Source organism: Talaromyces marneffei, chromosome 1 (assembly GCF_009556855.1).
Source record: "Talaromyces marneffei chromosome 1, complete sequence".
Taxonomy (NCBI): Eukaryota; Fungi; Ascomycota; class Eurotiomycetes; order Eurotiales; family Trichocomaceae; genus Talaromyces; species Talaromyces marneffei.
In genome coordinates, this window is record NC_072348.1 from 4,336,989 (window position 1) to 4,354,144 (window position 17,156).

The 17,156-nt window shown below is 48.1% G+C and overlaps 7 protein-coding genes across 7 annotated transcripts; 5 read left to right on the top strand and 2 right to left on the bottom strand.

Moving 5' to 3' along the window:
* Positions 1-662: 662 nt before the first annotated feature.
* On the top strand, positions 663-3,524 carry EYB26_001597 (uncharacterized protein; the record flags this gene model as incomplete). The annotated part of the gene is made up of 10 exons (XM_054260906.1): positions 663-826; positions 895-940; positions 1,055-1,208; positions 1,275-1,482; positions 1,540-2,107; positions 2,172-2,210; positions 2,262-2,330; positions 2,388-2,647; positions 2,715-3,397; positions 3,481-3,524. 10 exons carry the CDS (start codon positions 663-665, stop codon positions 3,522-3,524), a joined length of 2,235 nt encoding a protein of 744 aa, XP_054116881.1.
* Positions 3,525-4,234: 710 nt separating this feature from the next.
* Positions 4,235-7,009, bottom strand: EYB26_001598 (uncharacterized protein; the record flags this gene model as incomplete). The annotated part of the gene is made up of 5 exons (XM_054260907.1): positions 4,235-4,499; positions 4,566-4,715; positions 4,779-4,858; positions 4,912-6,819; positions 6,890-7,009. 5 exons carry the CDS (start codon positions 7,007-7,009, stop codon positions 4,235-4,237), a joined length of 2,523 nt encoding a protein of 840 aa, XP_054116882.1.
* A 496-nt stretch (positions 7,010-7,505) lies between these two features.
* EYB26_001599 (uncharacterized protein) lies at positions 7,506-10,060 on the top strand (the record flags this gene model as incomplete). The annotated part of the gene is made up of 4 exons (XM_054260908.1): positions 7,506-7,523; positions 7,592-7,741; positions 7,794-9,450; positions 9,501-10,060. 4 exons carry the CDS (start codon positions 7,506-7,508, stop codon positions 10,058-10,060), a joined length of 2,385 nt encoding a protein of 794 aa, XP_054116883.1.
* Positions 10,061-10,504: 444 nt separating this feature from the next.
* On the top strand, positions 10,505-12,043 carry EYB26_001600 (uncharacterized protein; the record flags this gene model as incomplete). Its single annotated transcript, XM_054260909.1, has 1 exon — positions 10,505-12,043. One exon carries the CDS (start codon positions 10,505-10,507, stop codon positions 12,041-12,043), a length of 1,539 nt encoding a protein of 512 aa, XP_054116884.1.
* A 325-nt stretch (positions 12,044-12,368) lies between these two features.
* On the bottom strand, positions 12,369-13,126 carry EYB26_001601 (uncharacterized protein; the record flags this gene model as incomplete). The annotated part of the gene is made up of 3 exons (XM_054260910.1): positions 12,369-12,524; positions 12,592-12,980; positions 13,042-13,126. 3 exons carry the CDS (start codon positions 13,124-13,126, stop codon positions 12,369-12,371), a joined length of 630 nt encoding a protein of 209 aa, XP_054116885.1.
* Positions 13,127-13,524: 398 nt separating this feature from the next.
* On the top strand, positions 13,525-14,493 carry EYB26_001602 (uncharacterized protein; the record flags this gene model as incomplete). The annotated part of the gene is made up of 6 exons (XM_054260911.1): positions 13,525-13,554; positions 13,636-13,689; positions 13,764-13,859; positions 13,933-14,112; positions 14,171-14,318; positions 14,381-14,493. The coding sequence occupies 6 exons, from the start codon at positions 13,525-13,527 to the stop codon at positions 14,491-14,493; spliced, it is 621 nt and encodes a 206-aa protein (XP_054116886.1).
* Positions 14,494-15,502: 1,009 nt separating this feature from the next.
* Positions 15,503-17,003, top strand: EYB26_001603 (uncharacterized protein; the record flags this gene model as incomplete). Its single annotated transcript, XM_054260912.1, has 3 exons — positions 15,503-15,649; positions 15,706-16,635; positions 16,698-17,003. 3 exons carry the CDS (start codon positions 15,503-15,505, stop codon positions 17,001-17,003), a joined length of 1,383 nt encoding a protein of 460 aa, XP_054116887.1.
* Positions 17,004-17,156: the final 153 nt, after the last annotated feature.

Here is a 17,156-nt window from a genome sequence, read left to right on the forward strand (position 1 = left end):
TTGGCTGTCATACTTTGTGCTCTCCACCCCTCTGGAACCTATGCAGCGCAGTCAGGAGAACTTTGAAGCAAGTTGCGCCTGACGGCTGACGGAAAGACCCTGGGCCGGCGTGGATCAATCATGGCGGCGAATGTGCACGCTAATCCGCTTCGGTCTGGTGCCGCAAACCCCGGCCTTAGGCCAACAAACCCTGTCGTCGGGGTTTGCTTTTCACTCCAATCCTTTGCTGTCCGTCTTCTTCTGCAATACTAGTAGCACCGCCGCCAATCATTATTAGCCTTTTGCAACTGGCGCCTTTCCCAGCTTCGATGAGAAGGACAGAGAGAGGTGTTGCATTTTCTATCTTTCCGTCCCTTCCCCCAATCCGAGAAAAAAACAGGAAAGCCAGTCAGTCCTTGCTATTGGGACTGTCGACAGAGAGGCAGATTATGCTTCTCTGCTGCAATCTTGCGCTGCTCTCTTGTCACCTCGGCCCGGATCAATGGAATTCGTGAGTGCGATTGAGGCGTTTCTTGGTAGTCCGCCCCCTCCCTTGACTTAGGGGTCTCAATAGACACAGACACACATATACATCATAAAAGTCAAAAGAAACTGGCTTCTTAGTTGAAAATCCAAAAACCGGGATTCACTCCCGATACCAAGGTAGCCCTGTGCCAATCGCAATGGTGTTAGGGCATAACCAATATCACCGAAATCTCCAGGAGCAACATTTTCTTGTGGAAGAACAGCCCCAATTGCCGATAGAGGCCTCGCAGTCTGCTGGAAATGCCCCCGTTGTGCGAAGGAAATTCGCCAAACCTCCCGTCAAGGTAGCCTGTTTGGCATGGTAAGGAAGGACCTTTCGATAGTAAATAGTGCTTGAGGCGAGTGATGATCTGACCCTGAACTCGACAGCCGCGCATCCCGCACCCGATGCGACGGGCAGGAGCCATGCTCAAGCGTGCGTGTTCCCTTTTTTTTTCAATTTTTTTTATAAAGAAAGAATCTTCCTTTTCTATGCTTCGCTCATCGTCGTCGATGAAAATCCGAGTACTCACTAAATGTTACATAACAGTGCGCAAACAAAGGAAGGGCATGTTCATATCTACCCAGCAAACGTGGAGGACCTCGAAAGAAAAAATCCAGCGCTCCACCATCCGACCCTGACGAACTGGCGCAAACCAGTCCATGGGATCCTCCTATCGTGCAAAATTCTCATTATGAAGAAGGTGAGCGCAACCCGCATCCCGGACCACCACTCGATCGGCACAGTCCTTAACGTTCAGAATCAACAGATGGCGCCTTCAGTCAGATCGAACCATTGGCCTTGCCAGGAGCCGGGCTGAGACATCTCGATTTTAACCCTGAGGTGCAGGGCATGTTTGTTGGAATGTTCGCTCATCCTGGAGAAGGCCACCACCCAGCTGTGCCTGTGTCACAAGTCTCTCTGGCTCCCGGAGGTAAGCAACCAACGGTCAGAGCGTACGGCAGTGAGCAAGACATGTAAGTTTTTGGGTAAGTCAGAGAATAGAAGCAGAACACTGACCTGATCGAACACAGACTGAATGCTTACTACGAATTCATTCACCCATACTTCCCCATCTTACCTCCACGCATTGCGCAGCCGAGTCCGGATCTCCCACTGGAAGATGCGGGCTCACATCCAAACTCCCCGTCCGACGAAGCTAGTCTAGCTTACCAACCAGTCTCTCCTCTTAGCTGCGCAATATCCGCGATTCTTGCCCTAGTTCCGCTTCCCAATATCCCTGACTCGCCCAACGTCATGCTGCGAAGATCATATTCACAGACTTACGCCCGGTTAGCGACCATGCGGATTGAAGCTGATGGTGAGCTCATTGATTCAGTAACCGATCCTTCTCAGGCGCTGAATTACGCCCGGCCAACGATCAATAGACCACCATTTCATCCTCAAGCGCCCGTTGAGCTGGAGAGTATTTTGGCTTTACTTGTATTGTCCATTTACGAATATGCGCAACGCGGGAATATGATGAAGATGCGGTATCGTGCTGGTCAGGCATGGGTTTTGGCTATGAATCTTTCGCTTAATGCGCTGGGACCGGAGCAGGATGAATTTACCGAAGCTAAGAGGAGAGCGTGGTGGATGACTGTACGATACCCTGCGAGAGCCCCCCTTGTGTTTATTCATCAGGTTACTAACTCGTGGAATGCAGTACTTTTGTGTTCTTCAAGGATCTATCGTTAGCGTTACGGTATTTTCTCCAAAATGGCTGGCGTTGGTGCAACGATGCTGACTTTTGTAGCCTTGTCCTGTTATGATTAACGACACTCGATTTACGACGCCTTATCCTCAGTTTGCATCGGATCCAGAGGTATTTCAGCTCTTCTTTGCTGCGAAAAGCTCATTTGCCTAATATTATACGTGTCAGGGATGGTCGATTCTCCTTCAAGCACAACAAGTCCTCATCGCCTCCAATCAGTTCGCCGTGGACCTCAACAGGTGTCTCAAGTCCCGGTCCAATATGCAGTGGATATACGATCAGATGAAGCAATTGGATGCATGGACTTCGTCCTTGATGACGCAGGCCAATGCTCCATCCAGCGTCCAGCGATCAGGGGATATGAGCATAGCTTCGGAATTCGATACAGCTGAGAGTATTCGAGCCATGTCGAGAATCAAGCTTGCCAGGTGCGACGCGTTCTTTGGGGACATAGTTTGAAGGCAACAACGTTACTGACTTGAAATATCGTTGTAGTTCACAAATCAGAATGCACCAATTTCGAGCCTTCTCCGATCTTCCGGGCTTCATCAAAAAGCATTTTGACCTGGCACCTCATGGTTCCAACGTGAACGATCCGTTTCATATAGCAAATAACGGCGATAGCAACCCGCTGGAATGTCAATGCCATCAATTTCATCCAATGGGAAACGTCATACCCACAGAATACAACGGTCCAGCATCGGATACATCAGCAGCGGCAGCTTCCGGGCCCGTACATCCACACTACTGCTGGCTAGGTCCTGGGTTCCCATTCAGCGCTCAGCAATCATCCGATATATGTCTTCGAGCGGCTCTAATGATTTCACACATGGTTGGAAGTTTGCCATATCCTGTTTTGCTGCGGCCCGGCGACCGTCGAGATTCCACCAGACATCCACCCTTTGGCGATCCTGCATTACTAGATCCACGTACACAGTTCCCACGCACTATGCCCTATTATGCTGCTTGTACTATGCAGGGGAGCTACGCACTATTGATGCTCGTCTATAAAACACGGGTTGCAATATCAAAAGACAGGACCGCCAACGTTCTATACGATGAAGGACACCAGTCTTCAGCAGACCAGATGCTCGATGGCTTGAGTAATGGCCTAGAGCGTATTGTTGGGGTTATTTCCAATTTCTCGAGGGCCTTTGAGGCGCTGAGCGGCATGAGAGGTAAACTTGATATTATATACTATTCCTATGCATTGATTTTACAGAGTCGTTTTTACTAATATTTGCAATTCTGTTGTTTCTAGAAAACATCGAAAGAGCGATTCATACGGCATTTTCACAACCTTGAACCCTACCGACTAATCACGATCAAAGATTGCCTTCTATCTATTATAGACCTACATTTATACTACTATATATACGTGGGAGTTTTCAAAAATCTTTTTCACGACTTGGACAGTCTTGCATTGGAGAAAAAAAAGAACCAAAAATGGTCAGGGGGGCGTTTTTAGATTACTTACCTGTTCGAAATATTGTATTCATCAACATATTTTTGGGTGTCGTTTTTTTTTTTTTTTCCAGAGACGGTGGGTGACTGGACCCCCTTTTATATTATCTATCATTATGGTTTCGGAGTTGTGCTCAGGGGTATTTACCTTACTCACACCTTTTTTACTATGTATGTACATATAGTATATTCCGCGAATACCCACTAGATACAGGAGTGATGGGGATGGGATGCATCCAATGGTTTTTATGTGATGTCGATTGATGAGGAAAATTTCTTTTACATATGTTAGTACCTATCTAGGTAGCAATCATGAAGAACAAAACGCTTGAAACGTCAAAACTACATACATGTAACCTACGGAGAAGGATGTATGAATACCCTTATATATATATAGAGTATGTACATTTGGTAATATTTCCATCTATGGCTGTAAAAAAAGACAATAATATAAATTCCGTTTCCCCGTCGCTCTTTCGACATACAAAAGGAAAACAAGAAAAAAAAGAATGTCTAGACCCTCTCTCTCTCTCTCTCTCTCAAGCACGGAATCAAAGCTTAGATCGAATCCCCTCTAACCGAAACTTGACATCTCGGAGCACTTTCGTCGCTGGTTTCCATTCATCGAATTGTCGAAGTAATTCCAGGCTCTCTTCGTGTAGTTCGTGCCGCACGTAGTCTTCTTCTAGAAGACCGCGTAATGCAAAGGGTAGGATGTACGGGTTTGGCGTTAAGGTGAGGTTGTGTCGTTGTATGTGCAGGGAAGGGGGTGGGGAGGTGATTGTGGATGTTTCGAGGGCGAATTGGACTGCCGTGCTGTTTAAGGAAGGTTAGTATTATTGAGGGTGTTTTTTTTGGCAGCGGAGACAGGGGGAGGCGAACTAGTATATGTTCTCTTCGTCGTGGAGGCGGGAATGGCCTTCGCCGCCGACGAGGCTGCCGACCAGAGGGGCGCTGAGTTCGCGGATGAGGCCGTGGTCTTGGATGCCGAGGTTGCGGAGTTTTAGGGCAAAGCCTACAAGGTGAGAGAGGCTGTTGTAGTACGCAAAGCGTTAGTCATTTTAAAGAAACATGGAGGCAGATGGGAGTGCTTACAAGCTCGGCGCGTGGACTCTTCCGTCCACAAATACGGCTCGATAGATGTATGGATGAGATACCGGGACAAATAGAGATGACTAGACGAACGATTAGCTCGATGTAAAATAAAAGGTGTATATGGACAACGAACCTCTAACGAAACCAACTGATCGTCTATACTACCAACATAAGAGATCCGCACTCCAAAGTCCAATGCCGTTTTCAATGCGTCTTCATAATCTCTCGAGACTTTTGTGGTCGGATGTGCAAAGTCAAAGAGCTCTCCTGCAGATCCCCCAATGAATCTTGATTTATAGTCCGGAAACGGGCCCAAATTCACACCAGCCATAGCACATACTCCCACGCGAGCTGCGTCCAGACATCCAAAGGCAATCAACTTTGCAACAAGCATAATCGTAACCGGGACACCTTGGCTATGGCACGCAAACATTATGAACTCAGCTTTTCGGATTTCTTCTATCCATTTCAGGAGTAGTTTCCATAACAGATCAACCCTTTCGGCGATGCGGCCTTCTCCCTCTAAAGCAATCTTTTCAACATCGCAGTGGTATCCGTGGCTGTCGGCCCATTGATGGATTGCCTTTGCCGCCATGGTCGAGAATTTGAGAGACGTCCCGGTTGGCTGGCCGAGCACCGTACGCAAGTATTGGGCAGGGAAATAACCATGAACCCCTATAGCCAGCGCTTTTTTCGGACGAGGCGGATCACGGAGTGCAAAAACATGTCGATTTCGTGAATCTTTTGGGGAATATATCATACGTCCAAGAGTCTTCAGCCATGATGGTGATTCTTGTAGAGCAAATGTATCCTTAAAGGAAGGGAGCAATTGATTTGTAAGAACGCTCTCAAGCTTTGTTGAAGCGCTAACTTCAGATGTTTGTGCAGCAGAGGCTAGGGTGGTTGTCGTTGTTGCGTCTGTAGTATCTTCAACCACTTCGACTGATTTTGCGTTCTTGATGTCCACTGATTTGGTAGTCTTCTTCTTAGACTTTTGCAGTGATTTGATTGTTGACGCTGGGCTCGTGCTATTGTCAACCCGAGCAACTACATCCTCAGAGTTGGATTGCACCTTTGGTTGTCCTGACACAACCAACTCGCCGGGCTCTTGTTGACTCTCGGACCCTGGTTTCTGCTCCATATTTGAGATATCTCTGGACCAGAAAGCCCACCCGCTTGATTTGCTAGGTCCTGACCTTCGTTTTTGCGAGTCAGCATCTTGGGTCTTGTCAGGTTGTATGTTTTGATTATCGCCTGTGGCAGCAGTGTCCTGTTCCATAGGCTCGCCCTGTTCGATGCGAGGTTCTTTCACCGAAGCCCCCTCTTGCGGCTCTTTGACTTGACTAGCATTAGTCGTTCCCCACATCTGCATCCATGAACGTTTTGGTGGTGCAGGAGCATTCGTGTCATTTTGCTTTTGCTGATCATTTGGAGGAATTTCAGTTCCAGGCGCTTTGTCTGCCTCTGTTACATTTCCGGCAACTTTCGATGACTCGGAATCTGCGGCAGCTGGCGTTGACTCAGATTCCCCCATACCGCCCACTTCCGTACTCGGTTTATCCGTCGTCCTACCTAAACCAAGCCAGCCGAACCAGGTAGATGTAGGTCTTTCATTAGACTGTGGTTCTTTTTCGGGGGTAGGGTTTGTTTGGGTATTATCTGGAGCAACGGGCGCTTCCGTGTTGGTGTCCTCCTTGATCAGTGCAGAATCTTGATTCGGTGTTGATGCTTCAATATCTTCACTTCCTTTGATATCGGATTGTAGTACACCTTTGTTCACCGCTGAATCCGAGGCCGATCTATTCGAGTCAATATTGATAAGAGTCGTTGTGGCATCGGCCGGAAGAGAGCGGTTCGAGGCGGAGGTCTTTTTAATTAATTGTATCGAGCCAGGCCGATTCGGGGTTCGGATTTGAGGGAGAGAAGTCGTCGAAGAGACTAATTCCGAGGTTATGTTTCCAGCTGCAGATATGCTCTCCCGAGCAACTTCTGTCACAGCAGCGGCTTTCCTGCCATGAGGCCAAGTCTTGGTCGTCCAAGCCTATATGCAAGTCTAAGTAAGTACAGAGAACTTACTTCACTTGCAAGACGATAATGATGAATAGACATACCGGGTTACTGGCTCGCTTGGGCGACGCCGAGCTGTTATGTTGAGTCAGATCCGAAGTGGACGTTGGGGTGCTCGGGTCTGTGGCTGGGGGAGTCGACTTCAGCTGCTTTCGAGGTCCCATGGAGCTGAATCAGAGAGCAAAAGATACATCACCAAAGAGATAATCTATGACATAGGTAATGCTGTAGCCTGCAACTCAGAACATGTTGGGAAGTGAAGTAGTTAAGAGGAGAGATGTATGTTGTGCTAGCGAGCAGGCTACCAGCCAACCAATCAAGCCTGTGCCCGTTCGCTGATGTCACCGATCGCAACCCCACGTGATTCCCACCAAAACGACGGGGTTAGCCGCGGCTGCCTCAGCCTTCAGGCACTGGACTGCGGCTTCAGCCGAGGATGGAAGCGCCAAGCCAGGTCCCGTGACTTGAAGTCCAAAAAAGGCTAGCCCCTGCCAAGCCTGAAAATTAAGTGGGTGGACTTTCGCTCGAAGTGGAGCGAAGCTAGTCGGTCGATAAGGATTTTTTTGGTCTCGTTCTGCAAAGGAAAAGAGATCTTGACGACCTCAACCCATAATAACCTTTTGGCGCCTGCCTAGTATTTGATCATTCGAGTGATCAATCATGGCGATCCAGAAGAAGGTTCGTCATTAAAATTGTTTTTGCTACACAATTATATCGGGAATCTATCGCTAACTATTCGTTTATAGCACGGCAAAGGCCGTTTGGATAAATGGTATAAACTCGCAAAAGAAAAGGGTTATCGAGCTCGTGCTGCGTTCAAGTTGATTCAACTTAATAAGAAATATGGTTTTCTTGAAAAGAGCAAGGTCCTTCTCGATCTTTGTGCGGCTCCTGGTGTATGTTGATTCCTCCTCCTCTGTTGTTGCGATGCTAACAGAGTCAATTTAGTCATGGTGTCAAGTCGCTGCAGAATGCATGCCGGCTGGCAGTCTGATTGTCGGCGTCGATCTCGCTCCGATCAAGCCCATTCCTCGAGTCATCACCTTCCAAAGCGATATCACCACGGATAAATGTCGTTCGACCCTCCGGTCTCACGTCAAGCATTTGAAAGCAGATACAGTTCTCCACGATGGTGCGCCTAATGTCGGTACAGCCTGGGTGCAGGATGCTTTCACCCAAGCCGAGTTAGTGTTGCAATCTATGAAACTGGCGACTGAGTTCTTGAGAGAAGGAGGAACCTTTGTCACCAAGGTCTTCCGTTCTAAAGACTATAACCCCTTGCTTTGGGTCTTCAAACAGCTGTTCACATCGGTTGAAGCCACCAAGCCTCCATCATCCCGAAATGTCTCAGCCGAAATTTTCGTCGTCTGCCGTGGCTTCAAGGCGCCAAAACGCCTAGATCCTAAATTTTTGGATCCTCGGCATGTGTTTGCCGAATTGTCTGACCCAACGCCAAACAATGAAGCCAAGGTGTTCAATCCCGAGAAGAAGAAGCGTAAGAGAGAAGGTTATGAGGAAGGCGATTATACTCAACACAAGGAGATTTCGGTAACGGAATTTATCAACACTACCGATCCGATTGCGATTCTAGGTACCTATCATACGTTGAGTTTCCAACAATCTCCGACTGGGGACTTGGCTTTGGCTACTCTTGAAAGACTCGAGGAAACTACGGATGAGATTCGAAAATGCTGCCAAGATCTCCGGGTTCTTGGTAAGAAAGAATTTCGTAATCTGTTGAAATGGCGGTTGAAAGTCCGAGAGAAGTTCGGCCTTGTTGTCAAGAAGAAGAAAACCCAGGAAGAGGGCGAAGAAGTCGCCGAGGTCGCACCTATGGATGAGGAGTTGGCTATTCAAGAAGAGCTCCAGCGTCTCCGTGATAATGAGAATTCTCAAAGGAAGAAAGAGAGGCGCAAGGAGAATGAGAGGAAACGCAAAGATATTGTACGAATGCAGATGCATATGATCACTCCCACCGATATCGGAATGGAACAGGGCGGCATTGATGGCGCGAATACTATGTTTGCTATGAAGGCTGTGAATCGCGAGAACGCCGCGGACAAGATCGCTTCAGGAAAAATGGATGAGTTGGAGAGCGAGGAGGAATCCGAAGCTTCGTCTGTTGAGGAAGAAACAGACGATGAAGAAGATCAACTTGAACGAGAGCTTGATTCACTATACGAGACATTCCAGGAACAGAAGCAAGATCGCGACTCGAAATTGCGTGCAAAGAAGGCACGCAAGGATTACGAAGCGGATGAATGGGAGGGCTTTTCTGGAAGCGATAAAGAGGAGGCTTCTGATGACGAAGATGACGATATCTCTCTTCCATCTACGCTGCCTCAGTCGGGCAATTTGTCAAAACAGGCGTCTCTGTTCTTTGACCAGGACGTGTTCGAAGGTTTGGAGGATATTGACGAGCTTGACGATGAAGATAGTGCTATTGATATGGAGGATCGTCCACCACGCCAATCCACGAAGGAGGTCGTCAAATCGAAGAATGCTGAGCCATCAACTACAAAAGACCAAGAGGAAGATGGTTGGGGATCTTCGGATGAGGAAACAGAGAAGCCAGATGATCCTCGGACAAAGGATGGTCGATTAGGTTTGTACTAATCCTATTCTAGTTTGACAACGCATACTAACGACGTTCAGATATTGATATCATTACTGCAGAGGCAATGGCTCTCGCGCAACAAATCGCTACAGGCGAAAAGACAGCTCAGGATATGACCGATGACGGATTCAATAAATACGCCTTCCGAGACAAAGATGGCCTGCCGGAATGGTTCTTGGACGACGAGGGCAAACATAGCCGTCCCCACCGACCAGTCACAAAAGCTGCAGCGGCAGCCATCAAAGAGAAGCTGCGAGCAATCAACGCTCGACCTATCAAGAAGGTCCGCGAAGCCAAAGCGCGAAAGAAGTTCAAGGTTGCTCAGCGCCTGGAGAAACTCCGAAAGAAGTCGGCTCTGCTTGCCGAGGATGAGGGCGTTAGTGAAAGGGACAAGGCAGAGGCTATTGCTAAGCTCATGAGCAAGGCTGCCAAGAAGAAGCCCAAGCAGAAAGTTAAGCTGGTGGTTGCCAAGGGTGCTAATAGGGGTATTTCTGGTCGTCCTCGTGGTGTCAAGGGCAAGTATAAGATTGTGGACTCGCGTATGAAGAAGGATATTCGGGCACAAAAGAGGGTGGCCAAGGCGCAGAAGGGGCGTTAAAAGTATATAATTGCGTATAGATAGAAAAATGGATTTGTACATTCCATGATCAAGAGGAACGTAGCACCACGTTGTTGGAAGCAAAACCGACAGCATAGAACGATCGAGGGAGGACAGGGCCGCTGATTGGCTGCGGCACTTGCCTACGAAGCACGGTACCTAACGACTAAGCATCCCCGCCGAACCGCCACCGGACACCGGCCCTGGCCCCAGTATTTTTCAGATCTTCCATCACTCATCGGCCTCTTTATTTTGCATCTTTCTTACTAGCTATGTTTATATTCCCTCTGTACAGTTATTGTATATCATTTCCACACCTTCCATATACATCCTCCATTGTCATATTCATAGTATAATTTACCGAATTCTTCATCCACTATTCCCACGTGCCCGAGTGAGACGAGCTCATACGGCACACCGATCTGTGCATTACCTATCGACGTTATGGGTTTTTTTGACCACTTACAAAAAGGGAACGGATTCTCGCTGCAAGCAAAGAAACCTCAAATCCGCAAAGTCGTTACCCAGAAAAATCCCGCCGTTGCTCCACCGTCACGATCATCATCTATAGGCACCACCGATTCCCGACAATCGCCCTCGGTCAGGTCGACACCTATTGCGAAAAGCAAAATTTCGAGCACCCCATCTCGGAATAGTGAAATATCGTCAAAGCAGCGCCTTCGGACTACGGTTTCTCGTCGGAACTTGAAGCGGCCGTCGCCGATCCAGCGACTCGAGAGCGATGATGACGATGACGACGATAATGATACGGACACCTCGTTTGAGGTTCGCAAGCGCACGAAACTGAGCGATAGCGTCGAACCGGATTTTGCCCGTCGTATACGATCGGTGGAAGCATTTTCGAAGGATGGGCCCAAGGCCCTCAAGATGGTGCATGCAGCGGATATCACAGCTGCGAAAGCCGTTGGCAAATATAAACCGGCATTTGAGAAGGGTGCCGACAAAGGGCCCTCAGAAATAAGACTACAGTATCCGAGTACAGTCAAAGGCGAGCGGTATCAACTGGTAGTCCCGAAGGAGAATGACGATTTCAAGCCGCTGGACGATATTGTCCAGGTGGTCGAAATGGTTTCTCAATATTATATCCCCGAGGATATGCTTGATGAATTCAATCACGAGTCTACAGGGATTAAGCGGCGGATCCGCCGTGCTTTTGCGCATGCCTCTGAAGCCGAGTTTCGAGAAGTGATATCGGACTACAATCGCGCTGTACAAATATACGTATCTGACGGGTCTATTGCGAAACATTTGGATGAAACGCATGCGTTGCAGTTACCCCTTGTGGAGCGCATATTGACGCAGATATATTCTCGCACGGTTTCGCCTCGAGTCGACTCACTTCGTCAATATGAGAACGGAACTGATAATGTATATGGAGAACTCTTGCCGCGGTTTGTCAGTACTATTTTCAAAGAAACGCATCTCAAATCCGGTCAAGTGTTTGTTGATCTGGGCTCGGGCGTTGGCAATGTCGTTCTACAAGCAGCACTCGAAATTGGATGCGAGAGTTGGGGATGTGAAATGATGCCCAACGCCTGCACATTGGCCGATTTGCAACAAGCCGAATTCAAAGCGCGGTGTCGTTTGTGGGGGATTACACCGGGAAAGACTCGTCTTGTCCAAGGAGACTTCCTGACAGAACAAAGCGTAATCGAAGTCCTCAAAAGAGCTGACGTCGTGCTTATCAATAATCAAGCTTTCACCCCGCAACTGAACAACGAGTTGATTAACCACTTTTTGGATATGAAGGAAGGCTGCAAAATCGTCTCACTCAAATCATTCGTGCCAGCTGGTCACAAAATTACATCGCGAAACTTGAACTCGCCGATTAATCTGTTGGATGTCAGGCAATTGAATTACTGGTCTGACTCTGTGAGTTGGACCGATGTAGGCGGCACATATTTTATCGCCAGAAAGGACAGTTCCAGGCTCAAGGCGTTTGCTGATAGTCAGGGATACTGAGCCTTGCATATACTTTCATGAAGACGAATGTCTGTTTTGTATTATTGTATTGTGATACCACTTTTTGTTATTCCGGATTCATGCGACAGTCTGCTATTTTACATAGAAACTTGGAGCTTGTTTGAGCACTTGGTTTGTGACGCCAATTGGATTCATGTTCATATATATGTATATGGCTATGTATATATATATTGGAAATTGTCATGTACACTACTTTCAGATTCGCTTTTGAATATAGATTTGGAAGATCTACTCGGTATAACTGTACTAGTAGTCTATGACCCAGCCCGATGGGTCGTTCGTGAATATATATATGTAGTGAAGGCTAAAACTTGGAAGCCTCATTCATCGCATCCGCCTCTTTGCCCATACGAGCCATCCACCGATCGACCAATTCCTGATTCTCGCGCTGTAATTTACTAGATCGATCCTCTGCCATGTTGAGCTGTAAGTTGAGAGAGGCTAGTTCATCTTGGACACTCTGCGCAACATTCCGGTTAGCAAACCCTCCCGAAATATGTACAGGATACGTAGTGGGCGACACGAACATCCAATAGCTTCGCCTTCCCGCGCAACTCCTCGTCGCGGTCTTTCAACCGCAGAGTGAGATGAGTTCGCTCGCCTTCTAACGACGCTATTCTTCTCGAATCTTGCTGAGTCTTGGATCGCAGTTTATCCAATTCCGTGGTTGTGCGGGTTAGTTTTTCTTGAAGCTCGGTGCGGGATCGCTGGGCGGCGGCTAGATCTGCTCTGGCTGCTAGAAGGGTGCTCTGTGACACAGCGCCGCTACTTTGTGATGGTTGTTTCTGTGGTTGCTGTGAAGAAGTGGACGCTGTTTTCAGGGAAACGGAGTTGCCTGCTACCTCCGGAGATTGTTGAGTTTGTTGCCTATTGACGAGGGCGGTGTTGGCCGCTGTGCGGTCGGCGAGGCGGGTGTCTGACAGAGTAGATCGTTATTATCTCATATGATTGCCAGAATTCATAGGGGGCTCCCGTACAAGCATCGTAGAGGCTGCTGTTTGCTTGCTCTTTCTCGTCACGGGCCACTAGCGCGGCATAATAATCTTCTCGCCAGTTGGCCATAGCTAGTATGTGAACCTAGACATGACCAACACTTTCAGATACACATCTTGCAAGTCCCCTAATGGGTTATGGCATTTCAGAAAACAAAGACATCCTTCTAATGTCGTTGTACTTGTTGTATAGATAGAGTCGGACGGATCTGTGTCGGCGGCAGGCGGCGGGGTCCCTGCCTAGTCTGCTATGGGTAAGTACCTTAACGCATGAATAAGCACGCTGATTGGTTCTCACCCCGTTACCGCCGCATCCACCGCTCTCGTGCTATCAACGTCACGAGGATCGTTCTTCCATGTCTCATCTATCTGCCTTTAGCACACCTCGTCTCCAATTTCCTTTAAAGTGATTTGATTTCTTCACACTTTCTTGTCAGTTCAGAGCAATCGTATATAATCGCTGCAGCTATGGCATCACGAAAGAAGGTCTTGTTGAAGGTACGGAACCGTCATAGCAATTCTCCGTCTTGCATTCGACCAAACCGTTCTATTGTTAGCGTTGCTGACAGTTTGAATTAGGTCATTATCCTTGGAGATAGCGGTGTTGGAAAGACCAGTTTGATGAACCAATATGTGCGTACTGTCGAGCGGAACCAGATCCATCTCTCGTCCTATCAGCATACTCATTGATGATTTGCGAACTACAGGTCAACAAGAAGTTCAGCGCTAGTTACAAGGCAACAATCGGAGCCGACTTTCTCACAAAAGAAGTGCTTGTAGATGATCGACTGGTGACGATGCAGGCATGTTATACGAACTCCCATAACTGTTCGCCCTGACGGAATGGTATTACTGACTGAGCTTTGGTTGCTATAGCTCTGGGATACGGCCGGTCAAGAGCGCTTCCAGTCCCTCGGTGTCGCATTCTACCGCGGAGCCGATTGCTGTGTTCTAGTATACGACGTCAACAACTCCAAGAGTTTCGAAGCGCTCGACAGCTGGCGAGACGAATTCCTCATCCAAGCTAGCCCCCGAGACCCTGAAAGCTTTCCATTTGTGAGTGCAGCACGAGAGCGCGGACGGTGTTAATATGGATTGAATACTGACTGGCCAGGTTGTGATTGGTAATAAAATCGACGTGGAAGAGAACAAGAGGATGATCTCATCGAAGCGAGCCATGACATTCTGCCAATCGAAAGGAAGCCTTCCCTACTTCGAGACCAGTGCCAAGGAAGCACTCAACGTCGAGCAGGCATTTGAGGGTAAGTCTGGACGGAATGTAAGGAATGCGTCTAGAATTGGACTAATGTGGTTTGTTTCGCAGTGATTGCTCGTAGCGCGCTTGCACAAGAGGAATCGGAAGAATATGGCGGGGGAGATTTCGGTGACCCAATCAACATTCGACTCGACAGCGATCGTGATGGCTGCGCTTGCTAGAATGGAAGTGCTTTCAGAGTTAAATGCGTCAGTCGTCGCATAGCAGCGCAGCGCCGCGCCGTGTTGTTCACAGAATCCGCCCTACAATCCTGGCGTTGTCAGCTTCATTCCGTGTAGACCCCGTCCTTGTCCTCGTGCATGTCCTCCTTGTCACCCGTATCCATAGAAAGGAGGATATCCTGGACACCTGGCTATCCATTCTCTGCGTGTGACATGTTTATTGTTTGTGTGTGTGTGTGTGTGTGTACTTGATTCGCAATTTCGTTTGTCCAATGTTTTGCGTGTTTTGGTTCAAGACTTGCTTTTTGTATCTTCATCAGGAGTCTGGGATATTCCCCATTTTCATGTAGTACATGTACCCTACTTCTGCTCCATATATTGCTATACTCGAATACATATTAATACCTGTCTCGATCGAGTATTTGACATTCAAAACTCTGTACGTAGCAAAAATAATTACATGACAGCAAGGGAGATACGTAGCATCAAACCTCGGCATGTAGAGGATTCAAGGAATGTCTGATAAGTAACTACCTTGCCTTAACTAACTAGTTTGATAGTACATACGTAGTTACCGTTAGTTAACGAACTAAGCTAAGCCGTAGAATGCGACTGACTCATGCTCCGTCCGATGTTATCATCTTAACTAAACCCAGACGGGACTAGCGGGTTACATCGGCGAAATGATAGGGTAAGGGCGGGACAGCGCACTCACTTTGGCTCCGGCCGCCTTTGACCATAAACCTCTTGATCTTCCGATCTCCTGTTGAGCAGGATAGGATACGATTTTCTCCTCTGTCGTTTGCTCTATTTGTGCCACCAACGACGAAGACGGACCCGGTTGTCCTGTCGCGATACCTTGCTTTCGACTGGGCTTTGTTTATATCTTCCATGGGAACGACTCATCAGAGAGAAGTTGGTGACCCGTCAGGCACGGAGATCACAAGGAGTGAGCGAGAGCCTTCCGACATTATACCGGGAAAGAAAAGGAGTTTTCTGCCTCCAAAAAATGGAGTCCACGAACTCCCAGGAATTTGTTGTCGATGAAGAGACAAAGGCTCCCCCCCGCAAATGGGGCATGGCTCGACATACGATGGGGATTATACTGTTGATGTGTGTGGTGTTCCTGTGGACGGCCTCGAACTTTCTAGCCAGCGTATGTTCCTTCCGTATAAACTCGGGTGAAGACCGAATAATTGACTGTTCGGAAAGACTATCCTCGCAGACGACAGCTACTCCCACCCATTTTTCATCACATATATCAACACGTCGTTCTTCGTGGTCTTTCTGATATACGTGATCGCGTCCCGCGTTTTCCGTATGTGGCGCAGAGGCAAATTGTCGCAGGTGAAGTCATTGAAATCATTCTTCACGTGTCTCGATTTACATGGAATGAAAGAGCCGGCTTCTCATACCAGTGAAGCCGGGACATCACTGGACGAAGACGAATATTATGCGATAGATGAAGCGAACAACCAACGACAGCGATTGCTGAATAATTACACTGAGGATCCGGAATTGGCGCCGCCGTCACCAACCTCTTCTAAATTAGATGCGACGACCCCAGCAGCTGGTAAATTAGGGCTCGGGCAAACGGCGCGCTTGGCCGCACAGTTCTGTATGCTATGGTTTCTAGCAAACTATTTCGCAATTGCGTGTCTGCAATACACGACGGTGGGCAGCACGACGATATTAACATCGATGAGCGGGGTCTGGACATTGATTTTCGGCGCTCTGATTCGCGTTGAGCGATTCACTCTCCGCAAAGCGCTGGGTGTATTTGCGTCGCTGATTGGAGTCGTACTCATTTCGCGTGTGGATTTATCGTCTTCTTCACCGGCTCCACCTGACGATACTACCACACCCTCCAACGGCGGTGATGCACCCTACTCGAGTAAAACGCCCGCCCAAATCGCTCTGGGAGATGCAATGGCAGCTCTAAGCGCGATTGTGTACGGCATCTACACGATCGTCATGAAAAAGCAAGTCGGCGACGAGTCGCGGGTCAACATGCAACTCTTTTTCGGCTTGGTCGGGTTATTCAATGTTATCTTGCTCTGGCCTGGATTTATCTTGCTGCACGTGTTGGATATTGAGAAATTCGCGTTTCCGAGCGAGAATCGGATCTGGATTATTATCCTTGTACATCCCCCTCCCCCTCCTGTTTTATTCCTCAAATCATTCTCGGTACTAACCGTGTATAGGTAAACTCAATATCCTCCCTCATATCAGATATATGCTGGGCCTACGCAATGCTGCTCACAACTCCGCTTGTAGTAACAGTTGGTCTGAGTCTGACCATCCCATTGTCGCTGGTGGGTCAAATCATCTTGCAGGGACAGTATGCGGGTGTGTTGTACTGGATTGGCGCGACGATTGTGTTTGCGTCGTTTTTGATCGTGAACCAGGAGAGTAAAGAGGATGAAGAGATTGAGCAGGAGCAGCTGCAGCTGCAGCGCGAGGATCTCGGGGGTTCTGCGCTCCTGGGGAGGGAAGAAAGTGAGGAATGAGTCAATAGAGCAGATCGCATAGTGTATAGATAGATATTTTGACAAGCATATGAGTATATGAAATGAAACGTGTTTCGGATTAAAACAACCAAGGTTAAAACTAAAACTATACACAGATGGATATCATAATTCAGACCCCCGCTCCAATAATAA